Here is a 20,626-nt window from a genome sequence, read left to right on the forward strand (position 1 = left end):
ATCCCCATATTAGATTTAGATACACTATAGACATTTTTTTGGAGTGAAAAATTGAAACATAATGAGTTATTATTATTGTGTTTACTATTATTCTTACATGTAAACATAGATAATATAATAATAATGATACTAAGCGTACATTGTAAAGAAATATATAGCACTAAAAATTAAATATAGAAAATATATAAATATGAATGAAATAAAAATAATGAAATGAATATATGGATGCACAAATAACGTATTTTTTTTTAATACATTGGTTTTCACTACTTTGGCCATTATAAAATAAATATATTTTGTAAAAGTGTGATGAATCTCGCGGGCCGGAAAAATGTTCAAGGCGGGCCACATGCGGCCCGCGGGTTGGCCACCCCTGATGTAGACAAAGACCTCGTTATGGTCAATGCCCGGTCCACCGAGTTCCAAAGTGCCTAAACAATTCATAATACCATAATTATTTCTGAAATGGTAACAGCCCAATCCCCAAGACTGGAAAAGAAAAATTCTGCCCAGGCTACAAACAAACAAACAAACGATAACAACGCACAATAATTTGATGTTACGATCCGTCATTTGTATTAATACAAGAAAAACTAAGAAAATGAATACTACATTCTTATGAGTTTACGGACGGAAGGCCAACGAGCAGCTTGTTAATTCTTCTGCTCAACATCTGGGCGGTTTCTCATGATTGACACTGGGAAGGGGGTCACGGGGGGGTTGCGTGCCACTGCCCTGTAAAATCCCCCCATTAACAGAAATTCTAATGTAGTTAGATGCGACGCACTAAATGACCCGGAGTCTCATTTGTTGACCACGGATCCTACGCCCTCGATAGAGCAAGTGGGAGCCTTCTTAAGTGAAAGACGAGGTGACTTATCGGTATACAAACATGTCTTTACGTATTATCAAACGGAATACATCAGCTGTTTGAAACATGATTAAGCTTAAATTACATTTCCCACTTTCATCAGTCAGATCACGCATTAAGAGCACTAAAAATCGATGGTTATTCAGCAGTTCGCTTTGAAAGTGTCATCTGTTGACTAGTTCTTAATTAAGTACGTGTGATCGCCCGACAGACAAGAACTGTGCGTGCGAGGCTCGGCGTTACAGATCAGCAAATAGCAGGTTACTTAACTTAATGTCACGTGCTAAGTAGACTGGAGTTTAGGGGGGACGGTAGGCACGAAGGCATCAGTCAGTGTCCTGCCACCAGTACGAAGACGGGGTCAGGACCCAAGAAAGCTACATCATCACCACGGTAAGTACGCGAAGACATCTTAGGGGGTACGTGAAATTTTAAAAAAAAACATATTTTTTTAAATGATAAACACTGAATAATCAGGGCCAGATTTAGGGTTAGCCACGGGAGAATCGGACGTAAGGACATTCGATTTGGGAGCGCCATTTGTTTCTCTCCTTAATGTAATTCTTATCTGGGCGGCAGAAACAAGCTCAATCATCTCATTAACAGGTTTGAACCACAGTAATTAATAATTGATAAAATATTTAAACATATTATTTTGCTTTGCTAAAATACCTTTGTTCGTTTATTAAATTTTTATATGATAGACGACAATGTATTTGTTGTTTAACAGCTTCAATTTCCCTTTTCTCATTTAAAACTTATTATTTTGGATATAATTTACTTAATTTATTTTAGATGTAGATTATATACTATGTATAACTTAAATTACACACCAACAACTTTTTGGGGGTACAAAGTTGAAGAGAAATTATATCTGGGGGTACGCGAACAAAAAAGGTTGAATACCACTGCTCTAATGTATTTCTGTGGTTGTCAATGTTAGTCTACATCTTTATACAGCTCTATCGTCCTAAGCAAGGCGTATTGTCGAATGCCAAATTCCACAGAGCAGAGTCCTCGTTGAGGAAGCTCAAGGGTCCCTGCTGCCTCCATCATCAAGTCGATGGTGGAGGCAGCGATGACCTCTGAAACGTCGGGAAAACTTCTACCAGACTACACGGCGCAACAACCCTGAAGACAGCCATCTTAGATCCAGCATAGTAAAACAAACAACTCTAGTCTTGGCGTCGTTCTATCGTGTTTTGTTTCCGAGTATCAGGAACCGCCCTCACCAGGACGCGAACTCAGGACACATTTTCCTCTTCGCAAGGAAGAAGCAAGCCAAATTTTGATAGGGCAAATCGGCGTATCAGTTCTTGAACCAGAAGTGATCATACATACAAAGAAAGTATACAATAAAAGTTTATAATCTTCCCTAAATTCCCTATACGGATAAACGTGTTCAAATGAAAGTTTCCGCTAAAGTTTTCCGAGCCGTTTTTGAAACCAGTAACCCAATGTAAAAACAGGTTATCTGAGGCCTTCAATCGAAACTCCCATATGTCCATTAACCACGCAACTGAATCCACGCTATCTGCTGAAGTATTAAAATACGACTGAGAGCCTTTGAAGCTGTGGTCATTTTCCCACAAGGCGACTGATTAAAAAGGCGAAACCTATTTCCATAACGCGATGGAAATAAAGCAAATGCGATCGACAGAAGTAATCCATAAACACGTAAATGCAAAACTAATGCATTACAATTTTTATGACAAAAACTACTATAGAACAACAGGGGTTCAATTCCCGACGGGGGCAAAGACTTTTTCCTCTAGCCTCTGTGTCGATGAATATGATATACAGTGATGAAAATGGATACAAATGTACGCGCAGTAGGCGGGATTCGAACCAGCGGTCCCAGTGTTCAATCCACCTATCATCAGACCGAGGTGGATATGTATCTGGGAGGTACTCGGTTCGAATGTCCATTAACGCACCGGCAACCTTGCCTCGAACTTTTCGTGGTTTTTCTCCGTCATCCCAGGCGAAAGCCGGGGGGGGGGCAGTGTTTAAAAAACAGGCCACGACCACTTCACCACCATTTTATAAACCCTACTTAAGCAAATCTGACAGTCGTAGAGAGTAGTTAAATACCAGGCTATAAGAATAAGTAATACCCATCGCTTGTCACACTGCGGAAAAAGGAGATTGAAAATTTCACCTTTTAATTTGCTTCGAGTTGTACACCACAACGCCAAAAATCTATCAACACTGAGTCATAATATGGTCTAATGATGGGATTTTTTTAACACGGCGATGAACCCCCCCCCCCCCGCGAAATAAAAGCAGGGAATTTCTCGTATAAGGGAAACCACAAAAGAAATTGATTAGTACAAGGCACATAAATACAAGCCTACGACTTCTCTGTACCAGCAACAAAAACGAAAATTGATACTGTCGCCTTAGCCTCCTGTTTTGTGAGAAGTCACGAACACAAATAATGTTAGCGTGTCAATAATAGACACGCAAACGCAGGTACATCAAACTGCAAAACATTAGAAATTCCCACCCACCCAATTAAGAATCACTTGAACCGCCACGTAATGAAATCGACCTCATTCCAGTAAAATCATGAATGATTCCAATATGTCCTCGGCATCAGCTGTTCCCAAATTTCCCTGAATTGTACATAAAACAGAATAATTGCAGTGACTTTTATATACTAGAGCAGAGCGCTCCTTTCGGAGCTCCTGGGGGTGGGGGGTGTCAAGTTTTTAAAACGCAACCCCCCCCCCCAGAGAAGGGGGGTTGGTCAAGTGTTTAAAATTCATAATTCATTTGTTTGTTGAAAACTGATTGTTAAGAAAGCAGCATTTTAAAACAGAGGGGCCTGACTTCGTTTCAATGTATATTATAAACTTAACGATGCAGGGTACAGTCTACGATATGCGTTAAAATGCCTCCTAACCTATTAATTTTAATTAAATGTTACTAAAAGAAATTATTTTTATCTTCCTCAACAAATTTTTAAATAAATTTACAGATCAAAATGTTTTAATACATCCTTTAAAAAACGTATCCAATTATAAAAGAAGGGGAATTAGCTCTGTAACAGCGCAATGGACTTTTGGCGCAGGTGGTGATGGGATCATACCCTAACCTCACTTCGTCAAAATTGTTGCAGCCGCCATGTTGTTCCCACCTCACAAGTTTGTTCGTCCGTCAAATGCGTACTACTGATTGCTGGATTTTAAAAGGTACAAGTGTAGATGGGCCTCCAGTGGCACATTGTCAATACCAAATTCAATCGAAATCCAACCACCGGTTCTCGAGCTGAATCATGCGAACTGACAGACAGACAGGCAGATAGATAGAAGTGATCAGCTCTACACGCACTTTTTTCGTGTACATCGAACAAAGAATGTATATAAACAGTTTTATCAGTTTCTTCCTTCTCCCAACGCACGCAAAACTTTATAATCTATCTCATTTATAATAGTCGGTCATCGGCCAGGATAAAACTTCAGCACGGCATGGATAACTAATTAATGAGTGTCGATGCTTTCCAAGACACAACAAAAGTCTAGAATGCAATTCACGCACAGCTATTTAGCTAGCATAATGTATCTGATGTCATACACTTTTGAAAAATGGAACATAATTATATCTGAAAGCTACAGAACCCAATAAAACGTGTTCATAAATTTACCTAGAATCCATAATCGGTTTTCTGGTTCGAAGTGGATATTATATATCAGTGAGCATGTAATTATTACTTAAATAATGTAAAACTTTATAACTGATTCAATTTTTGCAGGAAATGTAAATGGCCACACCAGACGTTTTCGGGTTGAATAAATTAAAGAAAACTATGGAACACAACATAATGGAAGAAACAGTGAGACCTAGAAGAAATAATGCATGGACAATGCACAAGAGGCATCAAATCAAGATAAGCAATCATTTTGGTAGGTAACATTCCCCACCAATACATGTATGACTGCTTGGGTGTTATGATGCTGTATTGTATAATTCTCCGAATACTTTCGAAACCCCTGACACTTCCCCCCATCATAAAATAGTGCCTCATGCCCAGAAACATACTCCCAACAAAGTATTTAGTTTTTAAAGTCACTGGTTTTCCAGGATTATCGAGTCCTTAACAATTTTTGAAGTATTAATGGGGTCTATGATAAATACGCTGTTCATTAGACTGTTCTGGAAATTGAAAATGATTAAGAGACACGCACAGTCAGGCTTCAGTGTGGTGGTGCGCAGACCTGCTGGAAGAACACGAAAAGCTACCATTCTTGTGACTGTGAATAAACAACGTTACCCAGCAAATCCAAATTGTTCTGATCCCAAGGTGCCTACATTCGGTTTGTAGACCTTCCCTAAAACGGAATGTAGTCTTGTCAGAAAACACAATTTTCTGCATGAATTCGTTGTCTCTGACCAATTTCTAAAGCATGGTCACTTCAAATTTCTTATAGGATACCCTATTTTCTGGCACATTTGCCTGCACCACTTTCAACTTGTAAACATACAGACACAAACATTTCTGTAACACCCGACGCACAGTCGAATGCAGCATTTACAACTCATAGTCCTGCTTGTCGACCAGCTTGTCCTTGTCAACATAAACTTTTATATATATATATATAAAAAACAATAGAATGCAACTAACCTCAAGAATATCCAATGTGTTACTGTTACAGATTCACATCAAAGCAGACTTAGGAAAACAATACCAGGGGAACACGATGAATCAGTTCCACAAAGTTACAACACAAGAACGAAACAGAAAGGAATTACTTCAGGCTGTAACACAATTAAAGTGGTGAAGACATTCACTGATTACTGTGACAGATGTTCCCTTCATGGTTTAAAGTATGTTGGGGACTTGCAGTTGCATCCTTTGGAAAGGTGATTTCTCTAAACAATCATCTACTAACCAACAGACCAATCGACCAACCAACCTGTTCTCTTCCACCAAACTCAAAGCTTCTGCACTACTAGCAGCAAAGTGAATCTAAATCAGTTCCATCCACCACCCACCCTCTTAAGATCTAACCCAATTTTATCCCACTCCCTCCTTCATGACCACCCAATTGGTCACTTTCTAAGGGTTTCCCCTCCAAATTCTGTATGCATTCTTGTTTCCCCATTTAAGTTACAAGCGTAGCTCATTTTAACCTTAACTCACTTAGCATAACAATAATATCTGAACTGTGCAAACAAAAAATTTTCATATATGAAATCTTCCATTACTTGCTTTATCCCTCCTCCAAATGTTTTCTTGGGCACTTTGTTTTCAAACACTTGTGATCTGCCACAAGCAAACAATTTTGATTACAGTAAGTAACAAATGCCGGGCCTAATATTACATTACGAAACATGGTTACCGCATGTCCAAAAGGGTATGGATGATCATTACACTTATCTTAAGTCTGTAGACTTGTCACTGTGTATATAAATACACCTGTGTTCTTACTCCATACTTTAAGATGTGCTGACCAATGACCGCAGTTTCAAATTATTGCTAGATGTTAATTAATTATTTTTAATTAATGTAAGAGACTGTCAACTTGTCTTCATCTGGTGAGAAGATTACTGATTATGTGCTTCCTAATGAGACTCTCACAAAAGGAAAAGGTTTACATGGTAAGTGTATTAAGCTTCACTGCCAACACCAGATAACATATTTAATGTGAATTTGCACAATAAATGGGTAAAAGAATCATCACCTGAAGTGTGCACACAAAAGCCAGAAACTATTAAAGATACCCAACAATGACATCAGAAATTCAAATAAACATCCACTGTTGCACAAAATCATCCATAAACGGTTCACTCACAGAGCCACGAAAATTACAAAAGTCTTGCCAAGGCGTGCAAAAGTTTCAGGTGATATAATTTCAATAACTTATTCATGTAAAGTTTCTAGGACTATCCATGAAGAATCCCAGCCCTTTTTCATGATGGAGACAGCTTAGTTTCATCAACGTGTCTACGTAAAGTAACAGAACACGTGTCAGCGTATAATGAAAATCCCCATATTATCGACAGAGCCAGTACCAACATTTCATAGCAACATACTGGCTCTATCCACAGCCCTAAAGACAGAGGCTGTATGTTTCTCCAAAATGGTGTTGTCCATCTTCAAGTCCACATGGCATTATAACCAAGAAGGCAAACACTGATATCGTCATTGATATGAGAACCTCAAATTTCACAAAACAATTTTAGTCATGTCTTTAACCGGACCTTCCCCAGTAATTTTGTTCATGCAATTTTCATTCCTGCTTCATGGTTGTACTGTACAGGAAATTAATTTTATAAATTGAAAAACTCTCAGGGTGTGGCTCTACTGCGTTTAAATTTTAGGATATTCTGGACAGTAGCCTTCATACTGGCAGTAGTAACAGCAGCCTATTTCATCACTCTTCTATACCACAAGTGGGATGACAGCCCAGTCATTGAGTCTATTGCTGCCAGAGCTACAAAGATGGTCTCCATTCCCTTCCCAGCTGTAACTGTATGCAACATGAACAAAGCCAGAAAGTCTGTAGCAGAAGAAATACTTAATTCAAAGTATGTATAAAACATTTTATTTTACAAGAAATATTTCATTAAAATAAATGTACACTTCAAAGAAAACAGATTTTTCCTTTTACACTTCTGTAACAGAGTATGGTCAAACCTTGATAAAACACCCCTCTGTATATTGCCATCCTTACATCGCGTCCAGGAATGTCTCAGAACAGAAATAACCTGTATAATTTCAAGGGGAATCCCCAAATAAAGTGAAACCCTGCTAGCCAACATCTGTGGCACTACAAATGTAAGATTAAGTACTATAATCAAGATTTCTGTCTTCTGGGTTGTTGCGCTGTGTAGTCTGGTCGATGTTAACCAAGGTTTCAGAGGTCATGCTGCCTCCGCCATCAGGGCGTTGGTTAACGTCGACCAGACTACACAGCGCAACAACCCAGAAGACATAAATATTCATACACACCGCTGTAAAAACATCAAATCTTACAGAGTAAGAATGTCTTCTAGTACCAGTTTATTTCCGCAGAAATCCTGAAGATGCCCTGAACAAGATATTGCTGAAAGACTTGTGTGACGAGAGTTATGAAATATACAGTAGCAGCACTGTCAAAGATAAAGATGTGGAAAACCGAATTGGGAACTGGGACACAATCCAAAATTTCATGACATACGTAAGTCTATTAATTTCCCAGTACATACACATTCCTGTCCACATATACTCATTACGACAGACTTAGTATAAACTATATTATTAACTTAAGCCTGGATACATAAATAGATAAATGCAGACATATTTGTTTAATTTATACATACACAGTGAGACAACAATAATTATACAGCTGTACCCAGTTAAAAGTCTTTACCACATGCCACGGGAAGGACAACAGGAAACTGCTTGTCAGGGTAATGTGTACCACCACTGTGGAAGCTGAGACAGCCCAAAAGGCATCCTGAAAATGATTGCTAATGTGTCTCCATCGAGGCTGTAAAAGGTCTAATTTCAACATATTTGTTCCATGTACAACTTCAGTTTTTGGGGATAAGCTGCACTGAATGTATCTGTACCACACAGAACATATTTCGTTTCTTACAGGTCAGGCAACCATGTCATGATATGATTCAGTCATGTTATTATGCAGGGCAACTAGAGAAATGTGAAGATATATTCAATCCTTCACTCACAGATGAAGGAATCTGCTGCTCCTTCAACAAAGTGAAGCGTGACTTCATATTCAGAAACCCGTGAGTTACTAAAATAACTACAAGTCTAAAACAATTCTTCTTGTCCTCAGAGTCTTCATAGCAATCTCTCAGTACTCAAAGTCACAAAATGTAAATCTAAAATGTTTTATGCAAATACTCGATGACCAGGAAAAGACAGATTACAAGTAAAACATTTAATAGAGAAAAATGTGTGAATGTTTGTGTCTGAAATGTTAATGCGTTACAGACAGAACATTAAAAAGTGTGAATAACAAATTACAACTTGTTAGATTTAGGTGTAGATGAGAAAATAATACCAAATTGGATCTTACTGAAATGTAAGGTGTGCTACTATATGAAATCATCAGCCTTTAATATACTCATAACGTGATACACTTCCTTTACTTCACTGCCAGCAACACGCAAGCCTGCTCCACTGCACTGCACTACTGATTTTTATACACTAATGAAAATATTAACTCTCACACTGGCTACCGCAGCAAATACTTCCAAACCATCACATTCACTCATTCTTGGAGCAGTGATAAGACGTGTTCCTTCTGCTTATTCTCCCCCACACTTCCACAGCTTCTATACATGCACGAGTCCTGAATTGTACAAAAATTTCTTTAAATTCCATTCAACTGTCCCACAGTTGTTGCATGTCAAAAGAAAGACATAACGTAAAGCTAACAGGAATATTTTTGCAACTTATAGTTGTGAATGTGCCTAAAAATGGTTAACGATCATGATCAGCTCATCATCATCTCTATGCCCAACTGAAACCACACTTTTTGTTCAACGATGATCTTCTTTTCAAAGTCTCTGTATTAAGCAAAAACATAAATGTTTCAGGCGTGACCTTTCTGATTTGAATGTGACATTCCCAATGTCAGCTACTGACTGGACCCCAGAAGCAGGGTATCCACCTGAATCTACAACACGAACATTGCCCTGGAGACCTCGTGGTACAGGGTCACATTTAGGGCTCACACTGGTGTTAGATGCCAAGATAGATGATTACTACTGCTCATCCACAGCCAGTACTGGTTTCAAGGTCAGAACCGCACTGTCAAATAAGCAAATAGAAGAGCTCTTGATGTCACACACTTGGGAGTGACCAATATAAACATTATTTTCTGATGGATTGCAGCTACACCAAAGGCTCTTAGAGCCAACTTCTCACTGTGGAGGTCCAAGTTCATGTCCAGGGTTTTAAGTGTTGCATTTCCTGGCAACTAAATGGCATTTGAGTATATTTCTCTGTAAATAATTTTGCTTTCTCCTGCAAATTATTATTCCACCAAACACTGCCTCTGAGTTATGAGGTATGTATCTAGCTAGTAATTCATTAAAACCTTGATTTTCAGTTAGGGCTTCGCCTCTCTGACTTGGCCAAGACAATGTATGAATATTGCAGATTCATGTGGAATGACTCAATTTTTAAAATATGGCTTGCAGGTGAGACTCCACAATCCTGTTGAGACACCAAAGGTGGCCGATTTTGGGTTCCTGGTATCTGCTGGAGAAGAGTACAGAGTGACCATCAGGCCAATAATAAGTAATGCTTCACCTTCACTCCGAAAAATCCCAGAAAGCAAGCGGCAATGTCTGTTCTCTAACGAAAAATACCTCAAGTTCTACCGTACATACACACAGAGAAATTGCGCTCTGGAGTGTGAGGCCAACTACACACTTGCCACATGCTCGTGTGTACCCTATTATTTGCCAAGTAGGTGCAGTCTACTCTTGTACATTTTTCAGAATATGACAGATACCTGAACTCTTTTACTAATTTACTTAAGACAGAAGAAAGAAACCGCCTGGAAAACCTGTGTATACACTAAAATGGATCTTAAATAGGATGGTAGAGTGCAGACTGGGAACATCTGGCTTGAAACAGGCTAATGGCGGGCTCTTTTGAACACAGTGAATTTCTGTATCAGATGATAGACTATAAACTTCTCAAGAATGACTTTGCTTCATGGAGTTAGTTAATTAGTCCCTAAACCTGTCATAATTTATTTTCATTACTAAAACCTAATGAATTACCAGAAGATGGCTGTATTCTGGGTTGTAGTGCCATGTAGTCTGATTTAAGTTTACCAACGTTTCAGAGATCCTTGGTGCCTCCATCATCAGGGTCCTGATGATGGAAGCAGCGACCCAGAAGTTTCACTGCTGTAAAAACCTCAAATCCTACTTGGATTACCGAGTTAAACAATTTCTCTAAATGGGTGGCATATGCTATCCTCCTGAAAGAGGTCTTGATAATAACATTCAAAATTCATGAAGTCAAAACAACTGACAGTTCATCCAATAGTTCGAAGATAAAATTAGGCATTACAATTCAATTCTTGGTCTAGGTTCACTGACAGGTAAAAATATATTACTATTTCTCATGTTACAAACACTTTGCTGGGTGACTGGAAAGAACAAATTGCAACTTCAGTCTAATTAATCTGACAGACATTCTAGATAAATTTAGGAAAGCTTGTGATGATTGGCATCATGAAGTAAGAATGCTGTCCACTAATCAGTGTCTGGAGGTATTATTCCTACAACATTTCTCAGCAGAAAACAACTGATGATGTGCAGGAAACACCCTCACATAAAATTTTAGTCATTGTCCTGGGTTAAACTGATTAATTTTCTCAATCCTTCCTCTGAAATTTATGTTTCAGAGGATGCGAACACCACTATATGTGCCAAGAGGGACGAAAACTGTACGACAGAAGCTCGAAGTAAGTTGAACATTTTAATAGGACTCACAGTCATTGTATGAATTCTAGTATGCCCACAGGAATTACCATAAACTCAGAGGCATGACAATATTTTCGGTTAAGCTGAAAGATGGCATTCATGGGACAGAATTTAAAGATGCTTCTCTTGTCATGGGTGTCACGCAGTGGTTGCAAACACAGGACCAGAATTTTAACATCAAGGAAATTCATGGAAGAAAATAGGATATGTTGTCCTCTCTACAAATAAGAGTGCTATGGAATAAATACCGATCTATAAAATAATATTATGGGGATTACTTCTGGAGTGACCCTCATATATTATCAGGAAGTTCTGATCACATTTACATGGAAAAATGACTTGACTAAAATGACGTCCAGTATTCTAGGAGCACAAAATAAATTCTTAACTGCTTTGTGACGGGCAGTGTGACGAAACGAAGTTATTTAAGTTCGTGGCCCACACTTCATCTTCTCGTATTTACTTCCAGAAAGACACAGATTAATTTGGAATGAAGCTATGATTTAAGTTCAAGTTTTAGACCTCTCTGTAATTTAATTTCACTGACAGTAAACAATTTAGACAAGAAGGCAAAATCTAAACTGATAAGCTGCCATCACATCTACAACTTTCATTGCAAACTGAATTAATAAAATCCTCTTGGGCTATCAGCTCTGTCACATGGCAAAAACTTATCATTTCAGGGACCACATCTATCTTCATCATCAGGGTATTACATGCGGCACCCTGATGATGGGGACCGAGACAGTACCTGAAACATCAACAAGTTCTTACCATCTGGCATGACCAATAGCCCAAGAGGATTTTAATAAAACCAACACAAATGATTCATGGGAATGAAAGAATGTCATTCTTTGCATGACACCCACTCATATACGTTAGTAAAGTAATAAAAACAATTCTGTAGGACTGCTGAACCATCTACTATGCAGAACAGATTTAACATTGAGTAATTTTTAAATATTTTTATTATTAAGAACTGAGATAAATCATTTCTAGGTATCTTATTGTCACCAATTAAGCAACAACTACATAAACTAAGAAGAGAATTCATAATTCAATGAACTGATAAGTGTCCTGAAGAAAGTGGAAAATATTTATTTTAGGAATAAGTACCAAATGTTCACATTAACTGATTAAAACCCTAACTGAAACAATATCATATCTGCAGAGACCAGCGAGATTCGCCTAACAGATGAATCTGCCAACACTTCAAATTTTGGAACAGACAGTCAAGAATTATCTCCTAAGCGATGTCAGTGCCTGCCAGGATGTAATGAACTTAGATACCGAGGCACCCTTTCATCTAGTGCAATGTCTGGAAAATTTACTCTAAGCAAAGAATACAATGCAACAAATCAAACATACTTCAGGTTGGAAAAATATATTTCTTACTTTGTCTTATTCAGCTGAATGCAGTGTGTGTCATAATACAATATGTTGCAATTGCACCATAACCTAAAAATCACCTGTGTGTACACAAATTATTGCACACATGAATGCACACTCTTGTACTATCTGCTCTTCATGCATTCCTGAAGAAGAAAGGCAATGGTGGGGAATGTATGTATTCCATCTACAAGATGGATCAGAGATCAAGGCTTAAAAATAACATATAAAATATTAGACTTGATGGAAATTGCCAACAGGTATAATTAATAAATAAACTAAAATATTAAAAAACTTCCAAATGTTGTCAAAGTCTAAAGAAGCCCGACTATAAAGATATAAGATATTAACCATGCATTAAATTGAATTTCTGTGTTAAAAATTAACTGTCAATGCTAAAATCAAGTGCAATATATTGTCCCTTGTTAGGTTACGCCATTCCTGCATACAAACTTGTGCCAAAATGGTCATCCCTCCATTAACCGTTTCACCACTGAGGAAATCATAAAGGGAGGTCACAACACGTTGAAACGTGAATGCCGAATGTAAGGATGGCGATATTGTAGATGTTAGGCAAGAAAACAAGACCAGCAAAGAAAAGCATCAGAAAATAGAATAAATAATTCATGGACAAAATGGAGGACTAAAGAAAAGAAGGAAATACTGTACTTGATGACAGTTCTTTTGTAACCTCCAATCAGGATTTTGTAATATACAATATACAAATGTCCATTTAAAAAAAATACATTTAGGTAGTGGTGAACCAGCAAAATTATAGCCCTTGAAATATCAAATGAATTACATCCAAAGGTGCACAGTGAGAATGTGAAACTGAAATTACAAATTTTCAACTCTGCATTTCTATTTTATGAGTGACCTATTAGAAATATGTTTCCTTGTCTTATTCACAGGCAAAATACAGCAGTGGTACACCTGTTTTTCACAGAGTCACAGTTCATGGCCTATTATAAGTCAGAGCTATTTGGATTCACTGAATTTCTCTGTAAGTAAGACAAGACTCTCTAGAATTACATTTATAATATATGATTCCTGTAGTAACATTTTCAATTTCTTGTTTATTTTAACAGGACATTCTCATGTAACTTGTCATTCCTATGGGTGATACAATATTTGAATATGTGATATGCAGTTAGTATTTATTACCAAATGTGAATTTGTTTAAAATATTTATTGAAAATCAGAACCCAGATGTCCATACAGTCCAGTACAGTAAAATCAAATGGGATTGCTCTTCACTGAAACACTTGTCATTTAGGCCTATTACAGATAATCAAAATTACTGACTCAATGCTTGCTAAGACAAAATATCTGCAGATTTTGTCAATCCAGGTAAGTGAACTGGCCATTGTGAATGTACTCATATTACAAAGGCAACCCCATTAATGTTTCATATTGCTTTGAGTTAACAAAACACCCACAAATATCATGAGTTATACTAGCTTAATATGTTAACGTTCTGTTACAGCAAACACTGGAGGACTACTCGGTCTTTTCCTTGGCTTTAGCTTTCTAAGCGCAGTGGAGGCTGTCTACTTCATATCCATGAGAGTGTGGTGCAGCGTACTACAAAGACATCAACATGCTGCTGCCAACCGACAAACATCCGTACTCCTAACCAATTCCAGTCATGTTAGCGTTGTCACTCCATATCCATTTGCTCAGTAATTAATTATGCTGTGTTATGACTATATGCTACTTCACACACCTTGTAATTTACAATAGTTTCATTCATAAAAGCAAGCACCTGCCATGACTCATTCAATTCTATAAAACATTAGAAATGTATATTCCAAAGGATAATGTCCTCCAATAAACAGTTACCACTTTTATGAAAGTGGTGGGAGTATTTATTGGATGGGGGGACATGTATAAGAAACTTCAAATTTATGTATGGCAGGGCTGGCTGATGAAATGCACACATGTAGTTTGCAGACATAAGTAACGTTCAGTCACTTACTGAAGGAACCTTTGCAGAATGACTTAAATATTCAAAAGTTAAACCTCTGTAAAAGAAAGGTGGACAATTTTACAAAAAGCATTGTGAACAGTTTAGTAACAGAAACAATTAAAATCTACTACTTCTAAAATCAAATAAAATTCAGCATGCCAAAGTCAATTTATGCTTCAAAAAATTATAACTAAGAAAGTAAATGTACCACAAAGTTATATTACTGGGAATGAAAATGGAAATTTCTAAATATCCTCAATGAAATTTCACTCTAAGACATTTTATTAAATATGAAGATAAATGTAAATATAAGAACAGTGTTTTAACAAATTACATTTATTCAACTGCAATCTTCAGAGCAAATTCATATTCGTGCACAATTACATGAGCAAATGTGTCTGCATTATGGTATAACAGAACAGACTCATTAAACTTGTGAATAATTTGTCATCCATATGCACATGTTAGTTACTACCAATGTCTAGCCAATGTTTAAGATGATTTGAACATACGAACAAACTCACCTTTGCAAATCCTAGGACATTCAAGAGTTGGGCTGTCCGTAAATTACACAGTTCACATTAGCTTACCCAGATAAAACAATTGCAGTTAAACACAGAACCATAAAACCGCTTCGCCATTACACTCCACAAAGCGTCCCAAAACATGGATATACGTTAAAGATTTAAACGCTGAACATATCATGGCATGTCCGATCCTTGCCAGACCAATAATAACAGAAACCCTCTGGTTACAGGTAAGCAGTCACCGATATTCAGGACCAGCACGGAACACAGCAATACGTATGCAATTTGTGAAGGATGGCATAGTGGTTAATGACACTTGCATCAATTTTACACAAAAAAATCTGGTTAACAAAACTGTAAACATCGATCTATCTGCTGCACATTACATATTCTTCCTGTGTGTTTCTTCCCATCCCGTTAAAAAGAAACCCCTAAGAATGCTACCTAAGGGTAAAAACAAAATTAAAAGGCGGTCACCGATATTCAGAACAAACATGGAACACGTATGGCACGGTGACCAGACAAATGCGCACACGAAAATTGCGCACAGAAAGAAGCTCACTGTCATAAATGCTCACACGAAAATTACCCACACGGAAAAATGCTCACACTGACGAATGCACACACTGATAAATGCTCACATGGACGAATGGCCATATTCACAATACTATAAGTAATCAGAAGCGTTAACTGGTTACCGTAGTAAACAGTTGGCATAGCGGTGTTATCCTTGCATCAATTTTACTATACTATCAGTTAACTGGTTTTTTTTTTTACAAAATTTTGATTTATCAAAATATTTTAAATTATTTGGGAACATATTCTGAAATGTTGATGGGTGATTCTCAAAACTAAGTCCAACCTATTTTCCACTGAGCTCAAAAATAAGAACAAATGCATGTTTACAATATTTATGGTACTTATTACTCAAGAACAGTTTGTTCCAAACCATAGTTCAGTATACAAGTGTAGTATTTCTACGTTATGCAGCTTAGTGTATGAAGACATTCATATCATGTAGCTTTCTTTTTGTTGTCTCCACTACACATGTGAAACAAGCAGCTTGCAGTCATAGGGATGTTTCTTTTACATATGATATGGAAATACCTCTTCACATCTTTATAACGAGCATTCCAAACCACATGGACCAACTTTATTCTTCCACATTCTTAAGTACAAATGGCAGTAAACTTAATTTATAATGATTATCTTATGAGGAGCATCATCAAAAATGAGTTAATTTCATTAATAATCTTGTAAATAGAGAGATATATGATATACTGGGTAAACTCAAACACAAAATTTTTATAACATAACTTTATTCAGCATAATCTTTATCATATCCACTTAAAGTCACAAGTGTTAAAGTTTGTTTCCTTGTAACAAGGGTTATTTGGGAAGTCTATTGTGGATTCTCTTGGTGTGTTTCAAAAGCTGTCCTTTCACAGTAAAAGCCTTGTTACAAAAACTACATACATATGGCTTCTCACCAGTATGAGTCCTATTATGGTTTTGTAGATCTGCTCTTCGTGAGAATGCCTTCTTGCACACAGAGCACACATGATGTTTTATTCCAGTGTGTATAATAGTATGTTTCTTCAGAGCACGGTTATCCTTGAATGACAATTGACATGTATCACATCTGTATGGTTTCTCACCTGTGTGCACCCTTACATGAACAGTGAGATCATGCTTACTAACAAAAGCTTTCTGACAAATGGAACATTCATGAGGACGTTCTCCAGTATGCTGCCTCACATGACGAGCAAGGTGTGCCCTTTGTTTGAATGATCGTTTACACTCAACACACTGGTAAGGTTTCTCACCAGTATGAGTCCTCATATGATCTTGCAGTTGTTGGGAAGAGCAAAATTGTTTTTCACAAGTGGTGCACTTATAGCCAGAACCTTCATGAAGTTTAAAGTGTCTTGCTAGATCATACTTGTGCTTAAATTTTTTATTGCACACTAAGCATTCATGAACTTCACCCATATGGAGGACTCTGTGTTGATTGAAGTATGACTTTGTCTTGAAGGCTTTACCACATTCACTACACTCATAAGGTCTGAGGCCAGAATGAACAACATTATGAATTTCCAATGTACTCCGCCTGCTGAAACACTTTCCACACACTTGACAGGCAAACTTATTCACACTGTCATCAAAGACATATGTCTGTTGGTTAACAATTTCTCCAACTTTATTTGAAACTGCATTCCTTCCAAAAGATAAATCCAATGCTTCATTGTAGGCATTAGCTGTTCCATGGGTTCTATAATTAAAAAACATGAAATCTTTTACACTTCTCCAACAAACACCATTTTCTTTCAAAGGTCAACCATTATAAAATTGGACAACAAACTGTGTAAGGATAATGATAATGAATAAACGATGAGGTAATAGACTGCTTACAGTAATATAATACAGAAAATAGGGAAGATGGTATGGCTGCATATTTGTAAACAAATATATGGAGATAAATATTGACAGCAAACTCAGATATGGAACTACATTAGTAGAACTTTGACAAACAAACAAAACAGAATATTAAAAAGACAAAATTAGATGAAAACAAAGACCAAAATAAGTATCTCAAGATTGTCATGGAAATACAAATAAAACAGTCATTGTACCAACTAAGGATATGGACAGAAAAAGATGTGAATGGTGATATGGTTGTGTATTCCTATAGTATTCTAAACACGAGAAAAAATTACTTCAGTAAATACTAAATATTCCTGGTGCTAGTGAGTTCAGACCAAATACATACTGATGAGGCACTAGCTCCAGAAAAGAATACTGACGAAGTCAAGGTAACCAATAAGAATTCAACATAATTTTAATTTCAAGTGTTGGAAAGCAGTGGATAATCGACTACACAGATTATATTTAGAATAAGAATTATAACAATGGAAAACCAAGACCACTTCATAAATTTTTGAAGGAAATACATTAAATGATCAAACAATTTAAAGTCTAGAATTTCACATTTGTAAACTGAATAGCTGAGTGTTACCACAATGAATACAGAACACTACAGATATTGTCTAATTTAATTTATTTTCAGTTTTAAATCACACACTGTTTCTGAAAGGCTAATGAAGACAATTCAAGAACTTTATGGTAGATTAAAAAATAATATAAAAGCATCATGCAGGTTTTAAACTCATAACTTATAAAGCAAGATCACCATGTATTCCAATGATCCCATGTCATAGTCCTGGTACCTGTTTACTGAGAAGGGCTCCAGTCCTAGTTGCATGTTGCCTACCTTCACTTCATTAACAACTCTGCTGATGCTGACTTTCATATCTACAATCAATTCATCATTCTCAATCTGATTAGCTGTGTCTTCAGAAATCCCTCGATCTTCTTGCTACAAACAAATACTCCAATATATTAGGAATATTTTGCTCCAGTGATGAGTGTAAAATAATTCTCACACACTTGGTAATATTTATTCAGTACCTTTATTCAATGATCATTAACTGGGCATTTTATAAACATTCAAAAAAAATATTAATTAGATCATGTTTTAATGTGTAAAAGGCATCATTCATGTACAAGTACTGATCTCTACCTGGTCAATACACATGCAAGGAAAGGTGTTCCATAAGTAAAGAGGCATAGCAATTAATATCATTAAACTAAATAACAGTACCAGAGTAACATCTCGCACAGATGTGCAGCCTTAGAGAACCTAGAAAAAGAGACTATCAAAAGAGCTTCAGATAGAATAAAAGAAATTATGAAAATATATGAAATGAAGAAAGGTATATTGGCATGGAAAACAACTTCCAGTCAGCTGTTCATTTATATTTACTTTATATATTTCCAAATTTGAAGGCATTTCCTCCACTTGCAATCTGAGGATTTGCCATTTCATAAACACAAAACAGCTTGTTAACATGGCTTCACTTGCAACACACAAGATTAAATCAGTTATATAGGATGTTAGCCTCAGAATACCATGTTTATATTAGTGAATGATGTTGCTGGTATATATCACTGATGATAGGTAAATTAAAAAATCAAAACAGCAAATAAAATTCTGACCTCTTCCTTCACAGTTATGATGACTTCAGGCTCCAAAAGACTGAAAGGTTTTGTACTGTCTGCCATAGATGTAACATACTAGCAATTCTGAAATCAGAATGATAGAAATATTGTGCTGATTACATTGCCATAACAATTGATAAAATTGCAACCATTACAGCTGAGATTAAAAACATAACATCAATTCTAAGATGACTATCTTGTTGGAGTTTTTGGTCACATTCTTAGTGGAAAAATCAGATCTGTACTGCCATCAATATTACATCTTGCAATTTTACTTTAGCTACTTTTTTACTTACTTTAATTTCCAAGCAATGTTTATGTTCTTAACAAATGTTTTTATGAAAATTACTAAACTGTGCAGGACTGACATGCCCGACAGAAGCACTGCAGAGACAGCACGTGAAGGTTTCGTGGCGCTTTAACCTAAAATACATACGACGGCTAAAGTTTGTCATTGTCAGCAGGTGTTCTAAACCAACACACAACCTAACCTCACAAACTCTAACCAAGCCAAATCATCCTAAAACCATGTCATCAAAACCACCTTGAAATAATTGTATAAAATAACTCGTTTTTTGCATTTCAAGTTCCTTTTTCTTTAGTACATCAGTTATCTGGCCACGTTATACGTAATATAATTCTATATTTCCTTACCATCTTAATACACGGAGTATCATCATAATACTATAAACCGACTCCTCATGGATATACGATAATAACAAACTCAATTCCCATCAAATAAATGGAATAAAGCTTTCCGTTTAAATTACATTCCAGTGACAGCAGGTAAAGTGGCCTATAGTCACCATTTGAGTAGGAAAATGGCACAGCATCATAACGTTGGAGTCAGTGGTGAATTTAAAATTAAGCCTCAATTTAACTAATAGTAATGAAATAAGAAAAAGCTTTCGTAACTAGACAATAAATAATCAAATTCTATTAAATGTAGGTACAACAGAAAAACAAGTTGGCAGCACCGAACAACTGCCAAAGGCCACAAGCGAACATTGCATATTACCTTAGGATAGCCTAAGCGTATTAGGCTTTCAAATTTCGAAGCATGCATGTGTAAAGAGAGGTTTGGTGTAACAAAATTATTGAACATATTGTTCTCAAGAAAATTATGTTTGTAATATAATTTTGAAATGCATCCGAATGCGTTATAAAGTAGGCATAAGTAATCCCCATACATTCAAGGCCGAATACAGTATGTTTCAAAACATTTGTATTTTGAATCGTCGGAAAATTTGGAAATTTTTTAGTATTTAGTAAAGAAGGTCCTAAATTCAAAGGAACAAAATACTGAACATTCGAGATTTACGAGCGTGAGAATACGATTTTTTATTTACA

At 36.6% G+C, this 20,626-nt stretch overlaps 3 protein-coding genes across 10 annotated transcripts in view; 1 reads left to right on the forward strand and 2 right to left on the reverse strand.

The window, feature by feature from the left end:
* The window catches only part of LOC110834080 (uncharacterized), a 31,448-nt gene extending 15,529 nt beyond the window's left edge, over positions 1-15,919 (reverse strand). For 3 of the 5 annotated variants that reach the window (XM_022072882.2, XM_022072879.2, XM_087354290.1), the window contains exon 1: positions 15,215-15,915. The gene's annotated coding sequence lies outside the window, so the exon portion shown is untranslated. Of the gene's footprint in view, positions 1-15,214 lie in introns of all 5 variants that reach the window. The other 2 variants (XM_022072880.2, XM_022072883.2) reach the window with 2 other exon arrangements.
* Positions 1,185-17,621, forward strand: LOC110834082 (pickpocket protein 28). The gene is made up of 12 exons (XM_022072885.2): positions 1,185-1,264; positions 4,629-4,779; positions 5,530-5,737; positions 7,199-7,405; positions 7,893-8,037; positions 8,460-8,608; positions 9,425-9,626; positions 10,031-10,301; positions 11,254-11,313; positions 12,504-12,705; positions 13,633-13,724; positions 14,208-17,621. The coding sequence occupies exons 2-12, from the start codon at positions 4,638-4,640 to the stop codon at positions 14,405-14,407; spliced, it is 1,878 nt and encodes a 625-aa protein (XP_021928577.2). The 5' UTR covers positions 1,185-1,264; positions 4,629-4,637; the 3' UTR covers positions 14,408-17,621.
* Positions 16,334-20,324, reverse strand: LOC110834084 (uncharacterized). 4 transcript variants are annotated; one of them, XM_022072890.2, is made up of 4 exons: positions 20,295-20,324; positions 19,274-19,360; positions 18,445-18,593; positions 16,334-17,489 (listed from the first exon to the last, which is right to left on the reverse strand). In XM_022072890.2, exons 2-4 carry the CDS (start codon positions 19,337-19,339, stop codon positions 16,607-16,609), a joined length of 1,098 nt encoding a protein of 365 aa, XP_021928582.2. In that variant the 5' UTR covers positions 19,340-19,360; positions 20,295-20,324; the 3' UTR covers positions 16,334-16,606. The 4 variants fall into 4 exon arrangements, with proteins under 4 accessions (XP_021928582.2, XP_021928580.2, XP_021928581.2 ...); XM_022072888.2 differs by lacking the exon at positions 20,295-20,324 and adding an exon at positions 19,931-20,257; XM_022072889.2 differs by lacking the exon at positions 20,295-20,324 and adding an exon at positions 19,573-19,892.
* Positions 20,325-20,626: the final 302 nt, after the last annotated feature.

The sequence above is a fragment of the Zootermopsis nevadensis genome, unplaced genomic scaffold (assembly GCF_977971745.1).
Source record: "Zootermopsis nevadensis isolate Lab colony 2312 unplaced genomic scaffold, Znev_1.0 Znev_ptg000023l, whole genome shotgun sequence".
In the NCBI taxonomy this organism is placed as follows: domain Eukaryota; kingdom Metazoa; phylum Arthropoda; class Insecta; order Blattodea; family Termopsidae; genus Zootermopsis; species Zootermopsis nevadensis.